General features: G+C 36.9%; 1 protein-coding gene across 14 annotated transcripts in view; it reads right to left on the bottom strand.

Annotated features, from left to right (window-relative positions):
- Positions 1–20,209, bottom strand: part of PKP4 (plakophilin 4) — a 312,885-nt gene that overhangs the window by 209,265 nt on the left and 83,411 nt on the right. For all 14 annotated transcript variants that reach the window (XM_049888796.1, XM_049888795.1, XM_049888800.1 and 11 more), the window contains one exon: positions 8,438–8,574. In XM_049888796.1, coding sequence (XP_049744753.1) covers positions 8,438–8,569 — 132 coding nt within the window. In that variant the 5' untranslated portion in view covers positions 8,570–8,574. The remainder of the gene's footprint in view (positions 1–8,437; positions 8,575–20,209) is intronic.

The raw sequence follows: 20,209 nt of genomic DNA, 5'->3' as shown, positions 1-20,209 counted from the left end.
CATATCACAACTGAAGAAGACAATAACTGAAATGAGAAACACAACTGAAGGACTTACTAATAGATTTAATCAGGCAAAAGAAAGAATCAGTGAATTAGAGAATAAGATAGTTAAAATTACAGATGCTAAAGAGCAACAAAAACGGAGGCGGCTCAAGAAGGCTGAGCACAGTTTGATGGAATTATGGGACATCAACAAGAGACCTAATATATGCATCATGGAAATTCCAGAAGGAGATGAGAAAGAGAAAGGGACAGAAAGATTATTTAAAGAAATAATGAAAGCAGTGAGAGAGATGCAAATAGACATATACAAAGAATTCCCAGTAAGATTAAATGCTGATTTTTCCTCAGAAACATTGGAGGCCAGAAGGCAATGGAGTGATATATTTCAAGTGCTGAAAGAAAACAAAAAACTACAAACCAAGAATAACCCAGCAAAACTATCCTTTAAGAATGAGGGTGAAATTAAAAGATTCCCAGATAAACAGAAGCTGAGAGGCTTCATATATACCAAAACAGTCCTACAAAAAATACTAACAGGAGTTCTATAGAAGAAGAGAAAAAACACCAGAAAGTAATTCAAAGCTATACACAAAATGAAAAGACCCTAACACAGGGAAATGCATGGACAAGTATAAGGGCTAGTAATAAGGTACTCACGCTTGATAATTCTAAATGTTTTGTCCTTCATGTTTTTAATAACAAATATATAAAGGCAAGAATAAAATTGTTATAGGGCACATGAAATATAAAGATATAATCAGTGATAAGAGCAAAGGGTGGTGGAGGGAAATTGTATAAATACAGAATTTCTTGTATGTTACTTAAGTTGATACCAATTTACCCTAGAATGTTATAAATACAAGCTGTTAAATGTAATATTCATGGTAACCACTAAGAAAATATATATTTAAAAAAACCATACACAAAAGGAAGGGAGAAGAGAACCAAAAAAGGCTCACTACAATAAACCAACAAAACACAAAAGCAAACAGTAGTAAAGGACAAAGACAAAGAAGACTTAAGACATAAAAACATGATTCAACTATATGTTGTTTGCAAGAGACACATCTAAAACCCAAGGACACAAATAGGTTGAAAGTGAAAGGATGTAAAAAAAATATTCCATGCAAATAACCAAAAGAGATGAGTAGAAATCTTAATGTGAGACAAAGTGAATTTTAAGACAAAATTTATCACAAGAGATAAAAGATGGGCATTATATAGTGATAAAAAGGTCAATTAATCAAAAAGTTTTAAAAATCATTAATATATACCCAACATTGGGGCATCTAAATATATAAAGCAAACACTGACAACAGAAAGAAAAACAGATAATACTACAATAATAGTTGAAGAAGACAATATGCCACTTTCAATACTGAACGGAACATCTAGAAAGAAGGTCAACAAGGAAACAGAGGACTTCAATAACACTATAAACCAACTACACTTAACAGACATATATAGAACACTCCACCCCAAAACAACACAATATACATTCTACTCCAGCACATACAGATCATTCTCCAGGACAGACCACAGGTTAGGTCACAAACCAAGTACTGATAAATTTAAAAAGACTGAAATCATACAAAGTATCTTCTCTGACCACAATGCAGTGAAGCTACAAATCAACAACAGAAAAAAAAAACCCTGGAAAAAATACACAAACATATGGAAATCGAACAACACACTATTAAACTACCAATGGGTCAAGTCAAAATCAAAAGAGAAATCACAAATTTCCTAGAGTCAAATGAATAAGGAAGTACAACATACAAAAACTTTTGGGATGTGGTGAAGTTAGTGCTTAGAGGGGAACTTACAGCAATAATTGACTACATAGAAAAGAAGAAAAATATCAAACAGCCTAACTCCACAACGCCAGGAACTAGAAAGAGAAGAACAAACTAAGCCTAAACCTACCAGAAGAAAGAAAATAACAAAAATCAGAGAAACAAAATCAAAGCAGAAAAACAATGGACAGAAACAATAAAACCAGAAGCTGTTTCTTTTAAAAGGTCAGTGAGATTAACAAACATTTAGCTAGAATAACAAAAAAGAGAAAAGACGTGAATAACCAACATAAAAAATGAAAGAGGGGACACTACAACTGACCAGACAGAAATAAAGAAAATTATGACAGAATATTATGAACAACTGTATGGCAACAAACTGGATAAGCCAGATGAAATGGACAAATTCTTAGAAGTACACAACCTACCCAAGCTGACTCAAGAGGAAATAGAAAGTCTCAACAGACCTCTAACAAGTGAAGAGATCAAATCAGTGATCAAAAATCTCCCAATAACAACAACAAAAAGTCCTGGACCAGATGGCTTCGATGGGGAATTCTACCAAAGATTTAGAGAAGAATTGATACCAATACTGTTTAAACTCTTCCAAAAGATAGAGAAGGAAGGACTCCCTAATTCATTCTATGAAGCAAACATATCCCTGATACCCAAACCAGGCAAAGATGCCACAAGAAAAGAAAACTACAGGACAGTATCTCTTATGTATATAGACACAAAAATCCTCAACAAAATACTATTAAAAGTCATATACCATGCCCAAGTGGGATTTATTCCAGAAATGCAAGGATGGATCAACATTAGAAAATCAATCAATGTAATATACCACATCAATAGAACAAAGGAAAAGAACCATTTGACAATCTCTATGGAGGCAGAAAAAGCATTTTATAAAATCCAGCACCCTTTCTTGATGAAAACCCAAACGAAGATTGGAAGAGATGGAAAATTCCTCAGTATGATTCAGGACACATATGAAAAGCCAACGGCCAACATTATACTTAACAGAGAAAGACTGAGAGCTTTCCCCCTGAAATAGGGAACAAGATAAGGGTGCCTTCCTTTACCACTTCAATTCAATATTGTATTAGCACCCTAGCCTGAGTAATAACACAAGAAAAAGAAATAAAAGGTATCCAGATTGGAAAAGAATAAGTAAAATTACCTATATCCACAAATGATTTGATCATAAAGCAAATCCCAAAGAGTCCACAAGAAATGTCTAGAACTAATAGAAGAACTTAGTAAAGTTGCAGGGTACAAGGTCTACAAACAAAAATCAGTTGGGTTTCTATACACTAGCAATGAGAAATCTGGGAGGAAAATTAGGGAAAAAATTCCATTTCCAATAGCACCTAAGAGAATAAAATACCTAGAAATAAATCTAACCAGGAACACAAAGAATTTATACAATGAAAACTAGAAAACAATACAGGAAGAGATTAAACCAAAACCAAACCAAATCCAGTGCCGTCGAGTCGATTCTGACTCATAGTGACCCTATGGGGGACAGAGTAGAACTGCCCCCACAGAGTTTCCAAGGAGCGCCTGGTAGATTCAAACTGCTAACCCTTTGGTTAGCAGCCACAGCACTTAACCACTAAGCCACCAGGGTTTCCAAAGAAGCCTTAAATAAACAGAAAGATATTCCATGTTCATGGACTGAAGAGTTAATATTGTTAAGATGTCAATACTACCTAAAGTGATCTATAGATTCAATGCAATCCCAATAAAAATTCCAACAGCCTTTTTTATAGAAATAGAAAAACCAGTCCTCAACTTTATATGGAATGGCATGAGCACCCAAGAGCTAAAGCAATGTCGAAAGAGAAGACTCACACTTCCTGATTTTAAAACATACTATACAGCTACAGTAATCAAAACAGCCTGGTACTGGTATAATAGACATATGGACCAATGGAATAGAGTTGAAAGTCCAGAAATAAACCCACACATTTATGGTCAACTGATTTTTGACAAGGGGGCTAAGTCCATTCCATAGAGAAAGAGCCTCTTCAATAAATGGTGCTGGGAAAATTGGATTTCCACATGAAGAAAAATGAAAAAGGATCCTTGTCTCACACCATACACAAAAACAAATTCAAAATGGATTAAGGACCTAAATGTGCAAACTAAAACCATAAAATTCTTACAAGAATAGGCAGTGGCAACGCTGTCAGGTCTAGCTTTCAACAGTGGATTATCTAATATAATAAAAGCACAAACAGCAAAAGACAAAATAAATAAATGGGACCTCATTAAAGCTGAAGACTTTTGGTCAACAAAAAACTTTACAAAAAAGTGAAAAGACAAGCTTACAACTAGAAGAAAATCTTTGAAAACCATGTATCCAACAAGAACTTAATAATCAAAATGAATATAAAACATAAGTTCGACAACAACAAAAAGACAAATAAACCAATCATAAAATGGGCAAAGAACTTGACATTTCACCAAAGAGGACATTCAAATGGCCACCAAACACATGAAAAGAAGCTCAGCTTCATTAGCCATGAGAGAGATGCAAATCAAAACCACGATGAGAAACAATGTCACTCCCACTAGGATGGCAAAGATGAAAAAAGAAAAATAAATAAAAATAACAAATGTTGGCGAGGATATGGGGAAACTGGAATCCTTATCCATTGCTGGTGGGAACACAAAATGGTACAGCTGTTGTGGAAAACAGTATGGCGGTTCCGCAAAAAACTAAAAATAGAACTCTCATATGACCCAACAATTACACTCCAAGGTATATAATCAAAAGACTTGAAAGTAGAAACTCAAAAAGAGACGTATATACCAACGTTCGCTGCAGTACTATTCACAAGAGCCAAAAGGTGGAAACGACTTACATGCTCATCAACAGATGAATTGATAAACAAAAGATGGTACATACATACAACGGAATATTACTCAGCCAGTGAGAGAAATGAAGTCTTCATACATGCTATAGTATGGATGGAGCCTGAAGATATTCTGCTGAGCTAAATAAGCCAATCAAAAAAGGATAAATACTGTATGGCCTCTCTTAGATAAAAAGACAAGAAAAGGCAAATGTACAGAGACCAACATATATTTGTGGTTACTGGGGGTGGGAGGAAAGGGAAGGGGGTGGTTAACAGTGATAGAAGAATCACACTGATTAAGGGTAGGGTTGCCAGCCAATTATTGTAGTTGCTGTCACTAAGTTGTAAACCTGTTAGAAGTTGAATTGGCAAAAGTTGTGTGACAGATATACTTAAAACAATGACAAAAAAGAGAGTGGGTGCTGAGGCTGCGTATGTACAACCAAACACTTCATGGGACTTTGTTCCTTGGTTTGGACGTTAGGGTCATGGTTTCATGTGACATCCCAGTTAATTAGCCTAGTAATGTGTTTAGTGCTTTTGTTCTACCTCCTAGTTCATTGCATAGCGCCTGGGGTCTTAAAAGCATACAAGCAGCCATCCAAGGCTATTCACCTGGAACAAAAAGAGGAAGGGAAAGAGTCAAGAATAGGAGGAGAAACTGGAATGTGCGGCTAATTGTCTCCCTGAACAACTGCCTCCTTTGTCATGAGGCCAGAAGAGCTAGATGGTGCCCAGCTACCATTACTGAACATTTTGATCAAAGATTTCACAGAAGACTCCTGATCAAAAGGGGGAATATACACCCTGAAGTTATCTTAAAACCAAGCAACAATTTAGCTTAACTGGTAAAAAAAAAGGTCTGCCTTGAATATTATGCTCTTTTAAGAACTATCTATTTGCAATCAAATCAACAACAACAACTTGAAAGATTAGATAGGATCCTTAGGGGGCAGTAAGTTTATGTTAATTGGAGAGGAACAACTCAGAATAGGAGGGTGAGAAAGGTTGTACAACTTGAAGAATGTAATCAATGTTACTAAATGGTACCTGTAGAAACAAACTGGTATATGTTTTGCTGTGTATATTCTCACCAACAACAAAATAAATAAAATTTTGGAAAAAAACAAAACAAAAACAGAGTCATAGCAGTGGTATAAAATGCTAAAGGAGGTCAGACGAGAGAGATCTGACTTCAAGTTGAGGTGAACATGACTTCATGAAGGAGGTAGCCTTGAAGAGAAGCAGGCTCTTTTTTCTACCAGTCAAAAAGGTATGCATCCATGTGACTTATATCAAACGTGAAAGGTTATCATTTCATAAAAGAGAGAAAATGTGATTCCAACATCATGCCAAGGAACAAGGAACAGCTCCTAGCACAGGAGGATGCTAAGGAAAGAAACAGTCCAATGGAGGAAGATTCTATTGTTTTTATGCCACCCTAAATCCAGTTTCAAGTATTTAATAGACTAATGATTTGTTTACAAGATTGCTGCTGGTTGCTTGCCATTTCCTTCTCCACTACTTACCATGAATTGCCCAGAGGGAGTATGTGAAGTACTTCATGGGCTGTATGTTCTTTGGTCAAGGGGAACGCAAGCTTTATCTCTTAAAATTCAGGACAGTGTTAAAAAAACATTGCATTGCTTTCTTTAACCAAATGCCTTGACATTATGTTTGGGGTTGCCCTAAATCAACATGTTAATAAAACTTATTGTCACAAGTGCTATGTCTCATATACATGAAACTATTCTAATTTGTGAGACCAGTATGATAAAATTTCGAAGGTTGAATGCTATGCAGAAATAAAATACTGTCACAACACAAACACAAACACTGCTATATATTCAGAAAGGTTTTGCCTTCTGGTATCAATGTCCAAAAGAAGGTTCACTGAATGCCTGTATATACTTGTAACTACCAGATCCTCTTCAATAGAGCCTTTTCTTCTTATATAGACGTGACGATGATAACAATAGTATTACCCCTCACTATGAACACTTACGAGGTGCCAGGCACTGTTTTACGCGTTTTACAGATGAGGAAACTGAGGCATGGAGAGTGGAGCCAGGACAGGAACCCAGACCACCTACTGAATCACACTGAAAGGGTCCCTTCCCTCTGCACCCAATTGAAAATATGGTTCCTGAGACACGGCTGCCACCAAACAAGGTCTGTTCTTTGAAATCAGCAGAGCTGATACCATCACCCCATGGCTACAAATACTGCATAGCACTGAGGCTTGTTTTCTGGTTTTTTTTTTTTTAATAATTATACATGCCATCCAAAAAGACTGCTCTTTTCATACAAAACACGATCAAGGAATTCTAGTGCGTCAGCTTCATAACAGGTTTCCATATTTTCTTCAATTTGCAGGGTATCTGGTTTCAAGGTACAAACACAAAGTTTCTATTGCTCTGTTTACTGTATGCAATTCTGCCTTTAAATCTGCTTCGATCATTTTGATAAATTTACCCTCATTTTTCACCAAAATGAATGCTAAGAGCACCCAATAAATCAGAGCCTTCTCATCTTACAGCTCCTTGGGTCAAATCTTGACAACTCTGAGATATTTTAAGAAAAAGAGTCTTTTCTCTTCCTCCCTAAGGGGACAATAGCTTAGATATTTTACAGCTTGGTGGAAAATAAAAACAGTACTGACTACAATTTTCTTGTGTCTTCTCAAATTCTTAGTTTGTAAATTGTTTAAAAACTTGAAATTTCAGTGAAAATATTTTGACATCTTGCTACTAGGATGAGTTATGAAATCATCTTTCTTGAAAACACATTCTAATGTCAGACATACCTCATAGTTTTGAAGCAATCTTTCATTCCACATGCCTAGCTTAAGTTGCAGCAAATAGTAAAATAATGGGGTATTAACTTAAACATTTCTTCACGCTTTGTCATCATTAGTCATTTGAACTGCTGATAATGATTTTTAAAAGTACATCTCAGAAAAGACACAATCGCTAAGAAAAAAAAAGATCCACTAGTTTAATCATAAGCTTTAAGAAAAAAAAAAGTAAATATTAGATTATTTCCTACAGAATCACCCTCACTGAGGGCTTTTTTTTTTTAAGGACAGAAAGTAAAACTATCCCTGCAGCTTTATATTTACATTTACCTTATTAAGCTTTTAAATCTTCAGAAATTAAGTTCTAGGATTCCAATTTCTCTAAGCATAACAGATAGATCTAATCTAGAAGTGAACTTCGGTTTGAAGGATAAACAGCATTAGTACCTTAAAAAAAATCAACATAGACATTGAAGCAAACTGGCACAGTCTGACAAGTTTTAGAACATTAGCTCACAAAATGAATAAACTTTGACTGAGACAAACACAACAAATATAGCCTTTATCCGAAAATCACAGAGACAACCCTATATACAGTACCTATGTTAAAATGTTCAAAATATCTGAGGATCTTACAGCCATCAAGCTGCCAGCAGCCTGACATGAAAGTCAGCTTTCTGAGATACGCTTTACAAGCTTTGCGTGCATGCACACACTCTGCAATGTGTGAGAGACAGAGACACCGATCACCATCAATATTGTCCTTACTTGCAGACGCACAAGTATCCTGCATGTTCCGGATATGCACCTGGAGCGGCTCTACATGCCAGTCATCCCAATGTACTCAGGGATATAAACACCTTATAATTAGAAAACGTGAAGGCGTCAAGGACGTTAGACAAATTGAAAACACATCCAAAGATTAATTTTAAAGGTACTGAAGAAATAATTAACTGGAATAAGAGGGTGTACCTGCTCCTTCACGGAAGCTAGAATAGTGGTGGCTGTGGTCTCGGGTTCCATGCCTGGGCCAGTGGAGGCAGCTTCCTGGTGGGTCTGTGGTTGCCCCTCCTCCACCAAAGAGGCCTGTTCAGGAGCTGGCATTCCTCCTGCAATCAAGCAGGCAAAGGGTTAACACTTTCTCGTAGGCCTCTGTGCAGTAACAGGGGCTGAGGGTTCCTAGGAACTACTGTAGACTTAACATTTCCATTTCTACACACTTATCACATTTCCTTACAGTTTATTTGATTTCTGAAAGGTAACATTTAGGGCAAAAGCACGGATGCTACTACTAACTACTAAAAATACCAAAAATACTACTAACGGTACTACTACTAATAATGATAAATACTTAGGAAGTATTTAAACATCATCATAATAGAGAATGACGTGAAAAAGGTTCGGGAAGAGGGGATCTTAATTAAAAATACACTGAAGACAGTAAGTTGTTAGAAGCTTGTTAAACTGCTACTTTTTCACACAGAGGACCGATACGTAAATAAAACTGTTTATCTTATCAAGAAACTAAATGATAATAAATACTCTAGGTTGCTACAAAGGTCAGTTTTCAAAGGATATGCACAAAAAAAAACTAGAAATATTGATTGGTGGAAGAAAGAGAATGCTTTACCAACTACAGGTGAGGCTTAAACAATAGGGAAAAAAAAGGATTAAATATCAAAGAAGACTTGAAAATAAGCTAATAAAATTTTGCTACATTTAAAAGAAATGCAATGCATTAATAACTAGCAACAAGGATATTCTTGGTAAAGTAGTATAGCTAATTTGGTTTTCTCAGAAGAATCTGAATACCCAAATATGACAATAGCTATGGAGATGGTGGTGAAAACAATCTATTTTCCAAGCCCTTAGATGGCAGTGGGTTTTTACCTAGCTTTTTTGTAAGACAGAATAGGTTCCCGGCAGAAGACAGAGTGCCTTTCCTAAGGTAACACATACCTAGAGCCATGTGTTTACCAGGAGACTTACTGACCTGATCTGGACTATATACAAACTCGAAAAGGATTGACAAAAGATGCCCACGCAAAATATTGTAAATTTTTTTTTTTTTGTACTTTAGATGAAGGTTTACAGAACCAGTTTCTCATCAGTTAGTACACATATTGTTGTATGACACTGGTTGTTAACAACTCCACAACATGTCAACACTCTCCCTTCTCAACCCTGAGTTCCCTATTACCAGCTTTCTGGTTCTCTCCTGCCTTCCAGTCCCTGTCCCAGCACCCGTGGGACCCTTTAGTCTTGTTTTGTTCCAGGGGCCTATTCAATCTTTAGCTGAAGGGTGAACCTCAGGGGTGGCTTCATTACTGAGCTGCAACAGTATCTGGGGGCCATATTCTCAGGGTTCCTCCAGTCTCTGTCAGACCAGCAAGTCTGATCTTTCTTTTTGAGTTAGAATTTTGTTCTACATTTTTTGCCAGCTCTGAGACCCTCTATTGTGAACTCTGTCAAAGCAGTCAGTAGTGGTAGCCAGGCATCAGCTAGTTGTACTGGATTCAGTCTGGTAGAGGCCATGGTAGATGTGGCCCATTATTCCTTTGGACTAATCTTTCCCTCGTGTCTTTAATTTTCTTCATTCTTCCTTGCTCCCGACGGGGTGAGACCAGTGCAGTATCCTAGATGGCCACTCACAGGCTTTTAAGACCCCAGATGCTACTCACACAAGTACAATGTAGAACATTTTCTTTATAAACTGTTAGGCCAATTGAGCCAGATGTTCCCCAAGACCATGGTCCCCACAGCCCCCAGCCTAGCAATTCGGTTCCTCAGGGAGTTTGGATGTGTCTATGGAGCTACCATGACCTTGCCTTGTACAGGCTGTGCTGGGTTCCCTAGTATTGTGTACTGTCTTACCTTTCACCTAAGTTACCACTTATCTATTGTCTATTAAGTGTTTTTCCATCCCCACCCCCCCCCATAACCATCAAAGATTGTTTCTTTTTGTATGTAAACCTTTTTGTGAGTTTTTACAGTAGTGGTCTCATACAATATTTGTCCTTTTGTGATTGACTTATTTCACTCAGCACAATGTCCTCCAGTTTCATCCATGTTCTGAGATGCTTCACAGATTCATCATTGTTCTTTATCATTGCGTAATACTCCATCATGTGTATGTACCAGTTTATCCATTCATCTGTTGATGGGCATCTAGGTTGTTTCCATGTTTTTGCCATTGTGAACAATGCTGCAACAAACATGGGTGTGCATATGACTATTCGTGTGATGGCTAATTTCTCTAGGATGTATTTCTAGGAGTGGGACTGCTGGATTATATGGTATTTCTATTTCTAGCTTTCTGAGGAAGTGCCATATCATTTTCCAAAATGGTTGTATCATTTTGCATTCCCACCTGTAAATGTTTTAATGCCTTGTTTACATGTCAGTCTCTCCCATTGTCTCGACAGTTTATCACGCCATGAGACTAGCCCAGTGCCTGATATATATGACAGGTGCCCAGTAAGTGTCTGCTGAATAAATGAATATACGAATGAAGGATGAATGTCTATCTTCTTTTCACTATCTCATTCCAGACATTAGGCAAATCCCCACCATGTGCTATGATCTCATGAGACCACACTTTGTACACTTATAAATGGACATCTGAGGCCATAAATACCATCCTAAACATTGTTCTTAGTTGTCTCCTAAAAATTACTCTAGTGTATTTTAATTTCATATCAATTAACTTCCATAGTACCCAATTCTGTAGTTTGATCTGGGAACATTTTTTCCTATTCCCTCAAATTTCAACATCAGCCTGTTGTTTATTTCCAAAATCATAATCTGTTAGTAAAAGAGAAAAAAGGCGTTATCACCTGAGACCTCATCTTATTCCTCACTCTCTTGACCTCCACGTTAATGGAGATGGGTCTAGGTTCCAGGTTTCTGCCAGTAGTTGTTTTATTCTTGCTTTTAATAGGCAGAAATGGACAATGGGTTTGATGAGTTTCTGCATATCCCCTGAGGATAAGATGCCCTCATGCCTTCTGTAGCAGGTGAATTCTCTATCTCCCATTTTCATAGTGCATAACCAAGGCCCAGGTGGACCCTCATTTGCAATGAGGAGGAAGACCTCAAGTACGTGCAGCAGGAGGAGCTTCAGGCTTGGAGTAAGCGGATCTAGTATTAAAACTTAAGTATTCTTGGACAAGTTGCCATCTCTCAGAGCCCTACTTCCCTCACTTATTAAATATGTGCTTACTAATTCTTCATAAAACACAATGGAATGATTTTATGACAATCTTTATTTCTTAGTATGACTGGTACAGCTACTGAGATGTAAAACACTTAAAATACCATTGAACGGGTAAAATTCTATATTTATCCAGTGCTCATTAAAGAAAAGACATGAGGTCTATGAAGGAAAAAAATGCCACACATATATATCCTAGATTAGCATTTGAGGCAAGTAAAGACATGAAAGGACTCTACACCATTGAAAAACTACACACCTTAAAGTAAGCAGATGGTTGCAAAGAACAAAAATGTTACTATGCAACAGTGGAACAAATAACGCCAAGAACCAAAATTTTTAAATGTCAAGAGTATAATATCACGAAACAACCAATGTGTGAAAAGAAGAAAACAAGAAGCAAAAATTCCGTTAACAAAAAGAATTTGAGAAAAGGAGAAACAGAAATGTCACTGGGAAAATATTCTCTTATAAATAAGAGGAGTCTTACTGTTTAAAGAAGGATATAGAATTACATTACTGTAATTAAACTGCATCCTTGTACGAGTATATTACTTAATTTCACAATATTTATTCTGATGACCCCGACTGCCCAGGAACAGTGAAATCAGACAAGCATTTTCTCAGTACCCCTTTATCCACATATTACTAGGATAAGGGCATAAAGTAGGGTCACTAAGTATTAGTAGTTCATCACGTAGCTGAGGCAGTAAAATACGAATTAGATCAAGGCAAAGTATAACGTATTGCCTCGAGTCAATTCCAACGCACAGTGACCCCACAGGACAGAGAAGAATTGCCCCTCCCATGGGGTTTCCAAGGCTGTATTCTTTACAAAGGAGACTGCTACATCTTTCTCCCGTGGAGAGGTTGATGGGTTCGATACGCAGACATTTTGGTTAGCAGCCTAATGCTTAACTTCTGTGTCAACCAGGACTCCTTAAGCAAAGTACAGCAAGATGCAAATGATGGAAAAACACTAAAGACAATAGGAAGAGGTTGCAAAGAGCTTAAAAATTTGCAAGGAAAATTATTATGATGCTAAGGGATGTTTTAGTCTGATTCCTCAAAGACTAAGCATTTCACAGGTGATCACTAAAACTCACTGAGTGAATGATGACCACAGTACCCACACATCCCTGAGGCTTTCCTACCTCTCTGGAATAGTCCTAAATTACCATGACCAACATGGGGCAAGGGAGGGATGTCCTATGACTGACAAATTATAAAGCTATTAAGATTCTCTGTCATTTGCCTATTAGTTCTCACAACAATAGATCACTAAAGGAGGTGAAAGGAATCAAGCTAAGACCAGGGCCAAAGAGTGGTATTATTACTTCTTCCCATTAGCAAGGAAAAAAGCAATGAGTAGCTCTAATGGAGAAAGCGACTGTACTTCTCGCAGTGACCTCAACTTGCCTGACTTGGGCAATCACATTCCGGAGACCAGAAAAAAACTTACAAATAGGTCACCAACCATTTTGGAGAGTTTTATGGAGAATTACAGAGAATGTAAGAGGCGCCAGAAGACTGGAAGCAGGAAAATGCCATGACTTGTTTTTGAAAAGGAGAAGGCAGACTCTTCCTGCTACAAACTAGAGAGCTAGACATGGATCTTGGGCAAGATTCTTAGAAGAATTTCATCCAAGAAATGATTTGTGAAAACCAAAAAGGGACCCACAAATGAAAAGCCATGTTAAGCCGCTGTAGTGTCTGTCCTGGATAGCGTAACCATGGAAATGCAGTGTGTATAGAATCCAGTGAGGCAAGTATGATGTTTTAAATCCCTCACAGTATGATAATCAACATAGAAATGGGGCTGGAACAAGGGTAACTGCAGACTCCAGCAATCTGTAAATAGCTGAATGAAATACAACAACCTATAGAGGTTTCTAATGGAATGCCAGAGAGCTCTGACCTTGACCCAATCCTAAACAACAATTTTAGCTATGATATAAAAGATAACATACAGGGCATGTTCAAATTCTTGAATGACTAAGAGTACTGAATTTACCAGATGATAAAATTAAAATATAAATAAAAAAGAAAACATATTGCGAGGCTGCAGCAATGAGATGCCTCTAATGAGACAAAAACAACAGGAATAAATGTAGGGTCCTGTGTTTATGTTAGCTCAACAACATGTTAGGGAAACAATCTGCGTACTTTAGATTCATGAGTGAAATCAGTGAGCCACAGGTGAGAAAAGGCTGCACAAAAGCTAAGGCAATTTAATGCTTTGTCAATACAAGTATTTAAAATGATAGGAAAAGGGGAACAAGTAAGGGTACAGTTCTTCAGACTCCTTGGGACATATCCACTTCCAGTTATGGGTGGCACATTCATAGGGATGGAAACAGTGTATCCCATTTAAAAGAGAATGAGTAGGACGGTGAGAGGATTCAGTCATTATTTCCAGGCATAGGAACAGGGAAGAAATGAATGACACCACTTCTGCTCCTAATTAGCTCAGAGCTTAGCAGGAGACACAGGAGGAACAGTTAAAGGAACAGGCAGTTCGGTCTGAAGAAGAGAAGGCCTGTGTAGACAAGCATATATCTAGAAGCCTCTGAAAGACCGTCATGCACAATCCCGGTTAGACTTTTTAGCGTAAGATCCCAACTACTGAAGGGAAAGCTAATGGTTATACAGCCAAACTTTTATTATCCTATACTATTACTATCTTTGGAAACCTTGGTGGCTTCGTGGTTAAGTGCTACTGCTGCTAACCAAAGGGTCGGCAATTCGAATCCACCAGGCGCTCCTTGGAAGCTCTGTGGGGCAGTTCTACTCTGTCCTATAGGGTCGCTATGAGTCGGAATCAACTCAACTGCACTGGGCTTTGGTTTTTTTTTTTTTTTGTATTACTATCTTTATACTCTGAATCAAGTTTAGCTAATGGCTATATTACTCTGCATCAAAATTAATGGTCAGAGCCTACGGCAAGCTCAGGAAAGTCTTTCCTGTTGATGCTAACAGTCAAATATTAAAATTTCAAGAATTGATCACCTCTCGAGGCGGCACATTTCCCATCATGAGAGGTCTTTAATCACAGTCTCGATGATCACACAGTGGTGATGGTATACAGGGGACGCGAGTTGGGTGTGTATCTGAAACATGAAACTTTAAAGTCCCTATCCTGAGCTTGACACTATTAAAAAAAGAAAAAGAAAAAGCTTCTGCATTCTCAGTTGATGTGAATATTCCTCAAGAGTTTTCAGAATGTTGCCTACTATATCATGAGATCTCTGTAAAAAGGTACCTGAATGCCCGGAAGCTGTATTTTTCCTGAGTGAATGGTAGATATCGACCCTGTTTCTCCCCTTGCTTTTGTCACACAAAGCTCAAAGATGAATTTGTAACCAACTCTCACAAGTGTTGGTATAGGTATATGTCTGTGTTTTCATTTTATTCCTGCCTTACGAATTTTTTTTTTTTAAACAAAATTTACTCTTGCCCAGGACTCTCTTTTTATTATACAGTTGGACTGCATTCTTTTATTATTTTTTTATTGTGCTTTAGATGAAAGTTTACAGCTCATGTTAATTTCTTATTCAAAAATTTATACACATATTGTTCTGTGATATTAGTTGCAATCCCCACAATGTGACAGCACACTCCCCCTTTTCACCTCAGGTTCCCTGTGTCCATTCAACCTGTTCCTGTCCCTTCCTCCCTTCTCATTCTGCTTTGGACAGGAGTTGCCCACTTGGTCTTGTATATCTGATTGAACTAGAAACACATTCCTCATGTGTATTATTTTTTGGTTTACAGTCCTGCCTAATCTTTGTCTGAATAATGGGTTTCAGTCCTGGGTTAACAGTGCATCCGGGGGCCATAGTTTTGTGGGTTCCTCCAGGCTCTATCAGACCATTAAGTCTGGTCTTTTTATGTGAATTTGAATTCTGTTCTACATTTTTCTCCTGCTCTATCTAGGACTCTCTGTTGTGTTCCTCATCAGGGTGGTCACTGGTGGTAGACAGGCACCATGCAGTTCTTCTGGTCTCAGACTGGTGAAGTCTCTGGTTCCGGTGGTCCTTTAGTCATGTGGGCTAATATTTTCCTTGGGTCTTTGGTTTTCTTCATTCTTCTTTGCCTCAAGTGGGATGGGACCAACTGATGTATCTGGCCACTTGCAAGCTTTTAAGACCCCAGATGACACTCATCAAAGTGGGATGTAGAACATTTTCTTAATAACTTTGTTATGCCAATTGTCCTAGATGTCCCCCGAAACTATAGTCCCCAGGCCCCAGCTACCCTGTCTCTCAAAGTGTCTGGATGTATCCTGGAAATTTCTTAGCTTTTTGCTTTGGTCCCACTGCGCTGACTTCCCCTGTATTGTGTGTTGTCCTTCCCTTTATAGAAGTTGATCTTTGTCTATTATCTAGTTAGTGATTTTCCCTCCCCTGCCCTCCGCACCCTCATAACCATCAAAGAATGCTTTTTTTGTGTGTGTTTAAACCTTTTCTTGAGTTCTTATAACAGTGGTCTCATACAATATTTGTCCATTTTGACTAATTTCACTCAGCATAATACCCACCAGATTTATCCATGTTGTGAGATGCTTCATGGATTCATCATTGTTCTTTATCGTTGCATAGTATTTCATTGTAAATGTACCATAACTTGTTTTTCCATTCGTCTGTTGATGGGCATTTAGGTTGTTTCCATCTTTTTGCTATTGTGAATAGTGCTGCAATGAACATGGGTGTGCATATGCCTCTATTCATGTGACAGCTCTTATTTCTCTTGGGTATATTCCTAGGAGTGGGATTAAAGAATCATATTTGTTTCCATTTCTAGCTTTTGAAGGAAGCACCAAAGCCTTTTCCAAAGTGGTTGTACCATTTTACATTCCCACTAGCAGTGCATAAGAGTTCCAAATCTCTTCACAATCTAACATTTATTATTTTGTGGTTTTTGGATTAGTGCCAGCTTTGATGGGGCAAGATGGTATCTCATTGAAGTTTTTATTTGCATTTCTCTAATGGCTAATGATCATGAGCATTTCCTCATGTGTCCATTAGCCACCTGAATATCTTCTTTGGTGAAGTGTCTGTTCATATCCTCTGTCCATTTTTTTATTGGATTATTTGTCTTTTCATTGTTGAGGTGTTGTAGTATCTTGTAAATTTAAGAGATTAGACTCTTTTCAGATATGTTGTAGCCAAAATTTTTTTTCCCCATCTGTAGGTTCTCTTTTTACTGTTTTGGTGAAGTCTTTTGATGAGCATAAGTGTTTGATTTTTAGGAGTTTCCAGTTACCCAGTTTCTCATGGACTACATTCTTATAAACCTTCCAAAACACTTTTTTGGAGGATGGCTGCTTGTGAACAATTGTGTGTTTTCACTATAATCTTTATTGAAAACAAAGATGCTTCTATGAGAAATTGTTAGTATAATTTTGTGTGTGTACTATATACTGAACGATTTACTGATAAGTACTAACAAGCAATATTTCTGATCCAGGCTGCAGGCTAAATATATTCTAGCATGATTATTAAAAAGCTTTCTTTGCACAACATATGACTCAATATATATATGATCCTTTTTATCACAGATGATACCCATTGCCATTGAGTCGATTCTGACTCATAGCGACCCTATAGGACAGAGTAGGACTGCCCCATAAGGTTTCCAAGGAGCGGCTGGTAGATTCGAACTGCTGATCATTTTGTTAGCAGCGGAACACTTGACCACTGTGTCACCAGGGCTCCTATCACAGGTGATACTAATCCACAAAACCATCTCTGTGCTAAATCTTCCTGAGAGGGAAGATCAACTCCATACTAGATGTTCCTCTATTTACTCATGTCTATCTCCTTCCTAACTGGAAACCCTGGTGGAGTAGTGGTTAAGTGCTATGGCTGCTAACCGAAAGGTCAGAAGTTTGAATCCACTAGGTGCTCCCTGGAAACTCTACAGGGCAGTTCTACTCTGTCCTGTAAGGTCACTATGAGTCGGAATCAATTCAAAGGCACCGGGTTTGGTTTTTTGGTTTTTATCTTCTTACTGATAATTTTTTGTCAAATACACCAAGTATACTTTGTTTTGTCTTATTCAGTGAAATAAACTGGGCTCTACATATTTTTCCTTCCTGTTTTGAGTTAGTATTTTGGACTATCACATATATCTCATGACTTCATTTTGAACAAATGGAAAAATGTCAGGATGACTGATGACAACTTCAAAACTGATCAGATATAATACTGATGACTAAGAACAAATTACGAAAAAATAATAAAGAACAAAAATAAGAATGAAAACTTTAACCTGATTCAAAGTATAAAGATACCAATAATCAAGGTAACAATAAGCATTAAATGAACAAAATACTTTAACAATAAAAATAGAAAAAAATACGCAGAGTATCATTACATAGCAAAGATAAGGGTTTTTTTGTTTTGTTTTGTAAAAATGAGTACAGATATAACAGAAGAAGAATGAAATACTGGGAAATTAAAAATGTGCTTGAAAAGTTAAATACCTTCCAGCACCATATGGAATCTGTTCTAGAATTCTAAAAGGAGTAGTAGATACATTATGGTGATATATATTATAAAATATATGTTATATATATTTATAACATATAAAATACATATTTTAAAAATATCCTGGAAATAGAAGTGTTACCAAAATCTAGAACTGTATAGGAGGTTTAGAGGTAGTTACATACTAAACTTCTAATTAGGCAGCTCATCCAAAAATTTATAATTTCTTAGCAAGAATTTGTTGAAAATGGAGGTATATGCCAAATAGCACAGTAATTCTAGAGAATAAACTACATGTTGCCATTAAGTGTTCTGACTTGTGAATTTATTTTTACATCCAAGAAATCAATGCAAGATAACTTGATATAAAAATAGGCAAAAGGTGTTAATAAGCCTCTCAGGAAATAAGAAATTGAGATGGCCAATAATGAGGTGCTTAAATCTCATTAGTAACTAGAAAAATGGAAATTAATACTAAAATGCCATATCAATTCACAACTATCAGAATGACAAACCATTTAATAGTACCAAATTTTGGCAAAGACTTGGAACAATGGTAACTACCATAGGCTGTTGATGAGCATGTGAATGGAACAACCACTTTGGAATACATTTTGGCATCATCCAGTAGAGCTGCTGACACCCACAGCACATAGTCCAGTAATTCTATTCCTGATTATGTAGACACTCTTGCATATAAGCACCTGGAGAGACACCCAAGTATGTTCACAGCAACACTCTTCACAGAAACCATAAACTGCAAACAGCCCAAATGACCGTTAAAAGTAGAATGAATATGTATGTATTTTGTATATTCATGCAATGTATTTCACCTATAGCAATAAAATGAATGAACTACAGCTCACAACCATAATGCTGAATAAATGAATCATGCCACAAATGCATAAAAGGAGAATTTGATTCATGTAAAAATTTTTTAAAAAGTAAAATGAAACTATTAGGAATGCATGCGTAGGCAGGAATGAAATGATTATCACCAAAGTCAGAAAGTGGTTACTTGTGGAGAGGGGGAGGGGGCTATGATCTCAGAGGGGTACACAGAAAACTTTTGGGGTGCTGGCCTGACATAAACCATAGTTACATAGATGTGTTTGCTTTTTAACATTCTTTTAAACTGTATACGCATTTTATGAACTTTTAGCTTTCTCCCTCAAGAAAAAGATTAATATAGCGGAATAAACTTATGGTATCCTCTTACTAGCTGTGATCTACAAATAATTTAGAATGTTAATCGATTAATAAATAGAACATAATAGTATTTCGTAGCTTAAATAACAAAGAGTATCCATTTTAAAGAGAATTAAACTTCTTTTGGTTTTATAACTACACTAAAGATAATTTCATAAATGCCTACAAAGAAGTCCTTTCAATAAAAAGGAACCCACTGTTACAAAATATCATGCCCTCAATCTCGTGTACCATTCAATAATAATTTCTGAAAATAAAACACATGGTTAATATATAACAGACATCAGGGTCAACCCTACTCATACCTGCATTTCCACAGAGTGATGACATGGCCCCCATACAATCAATGACCACTGCAAAACTGTTAATAAAAACTAGAAATTCTATCTTGGGTAAACATGGACTGCACTTTGAAATTTTCAACTTTCCAATGAGTATCTTATTTCTTAAGAAGAACAAGGAAGGGAAAGAAGAATTGTCTTATTGGAAAGCAGCAGTTTCATTTTTTTTAGGATTCAGAGATCCTTGATTGCATCTAGATGCTATAAAAGAGGAGAAAGGAGGAGAAAAATTGGGATCATAATAATTTCAGAGTACTGCCTGGAATATTAAGGGTTGCACACAGATAAGAAGGTGAATCAATAGGGTAAGAATGTAATTAACCTTGGGTGGGAGGGGAATGACTGGATCAAGAGGCAACATAAGCATATGTTTCCACTCTTCTCCAACTCACAACTCTATGAAATAACAGAAAAGGTGCTTTTTTGTTTGTTCGTTTAAGATAAGAAAATTACTCATTCAAGAAATTTAAAACACCATCAGTACACCAAA

The sequence above is a fragment of the Elephas maximus genome, chromosome 6 (assembly GCF_024166365.1).
Source record: "Elephas maximus indicus isolate mEleMax1 chromosome 6, mEleMax1 primary haplotype, whole genome shotgun sequence".
Taxonomy (NCBI): domain Eukaryota; kingdom Metazoa; phylum Chordata; class Mammalia; order Proboscidea; family Elephantidae; genus Elephas; species Elephas maximus.
The sequence above is the reverse complement of the archived record's forward strand: the minus strand, read 5'-3'. Positions and strand labels throughout refer to the sequence as shown.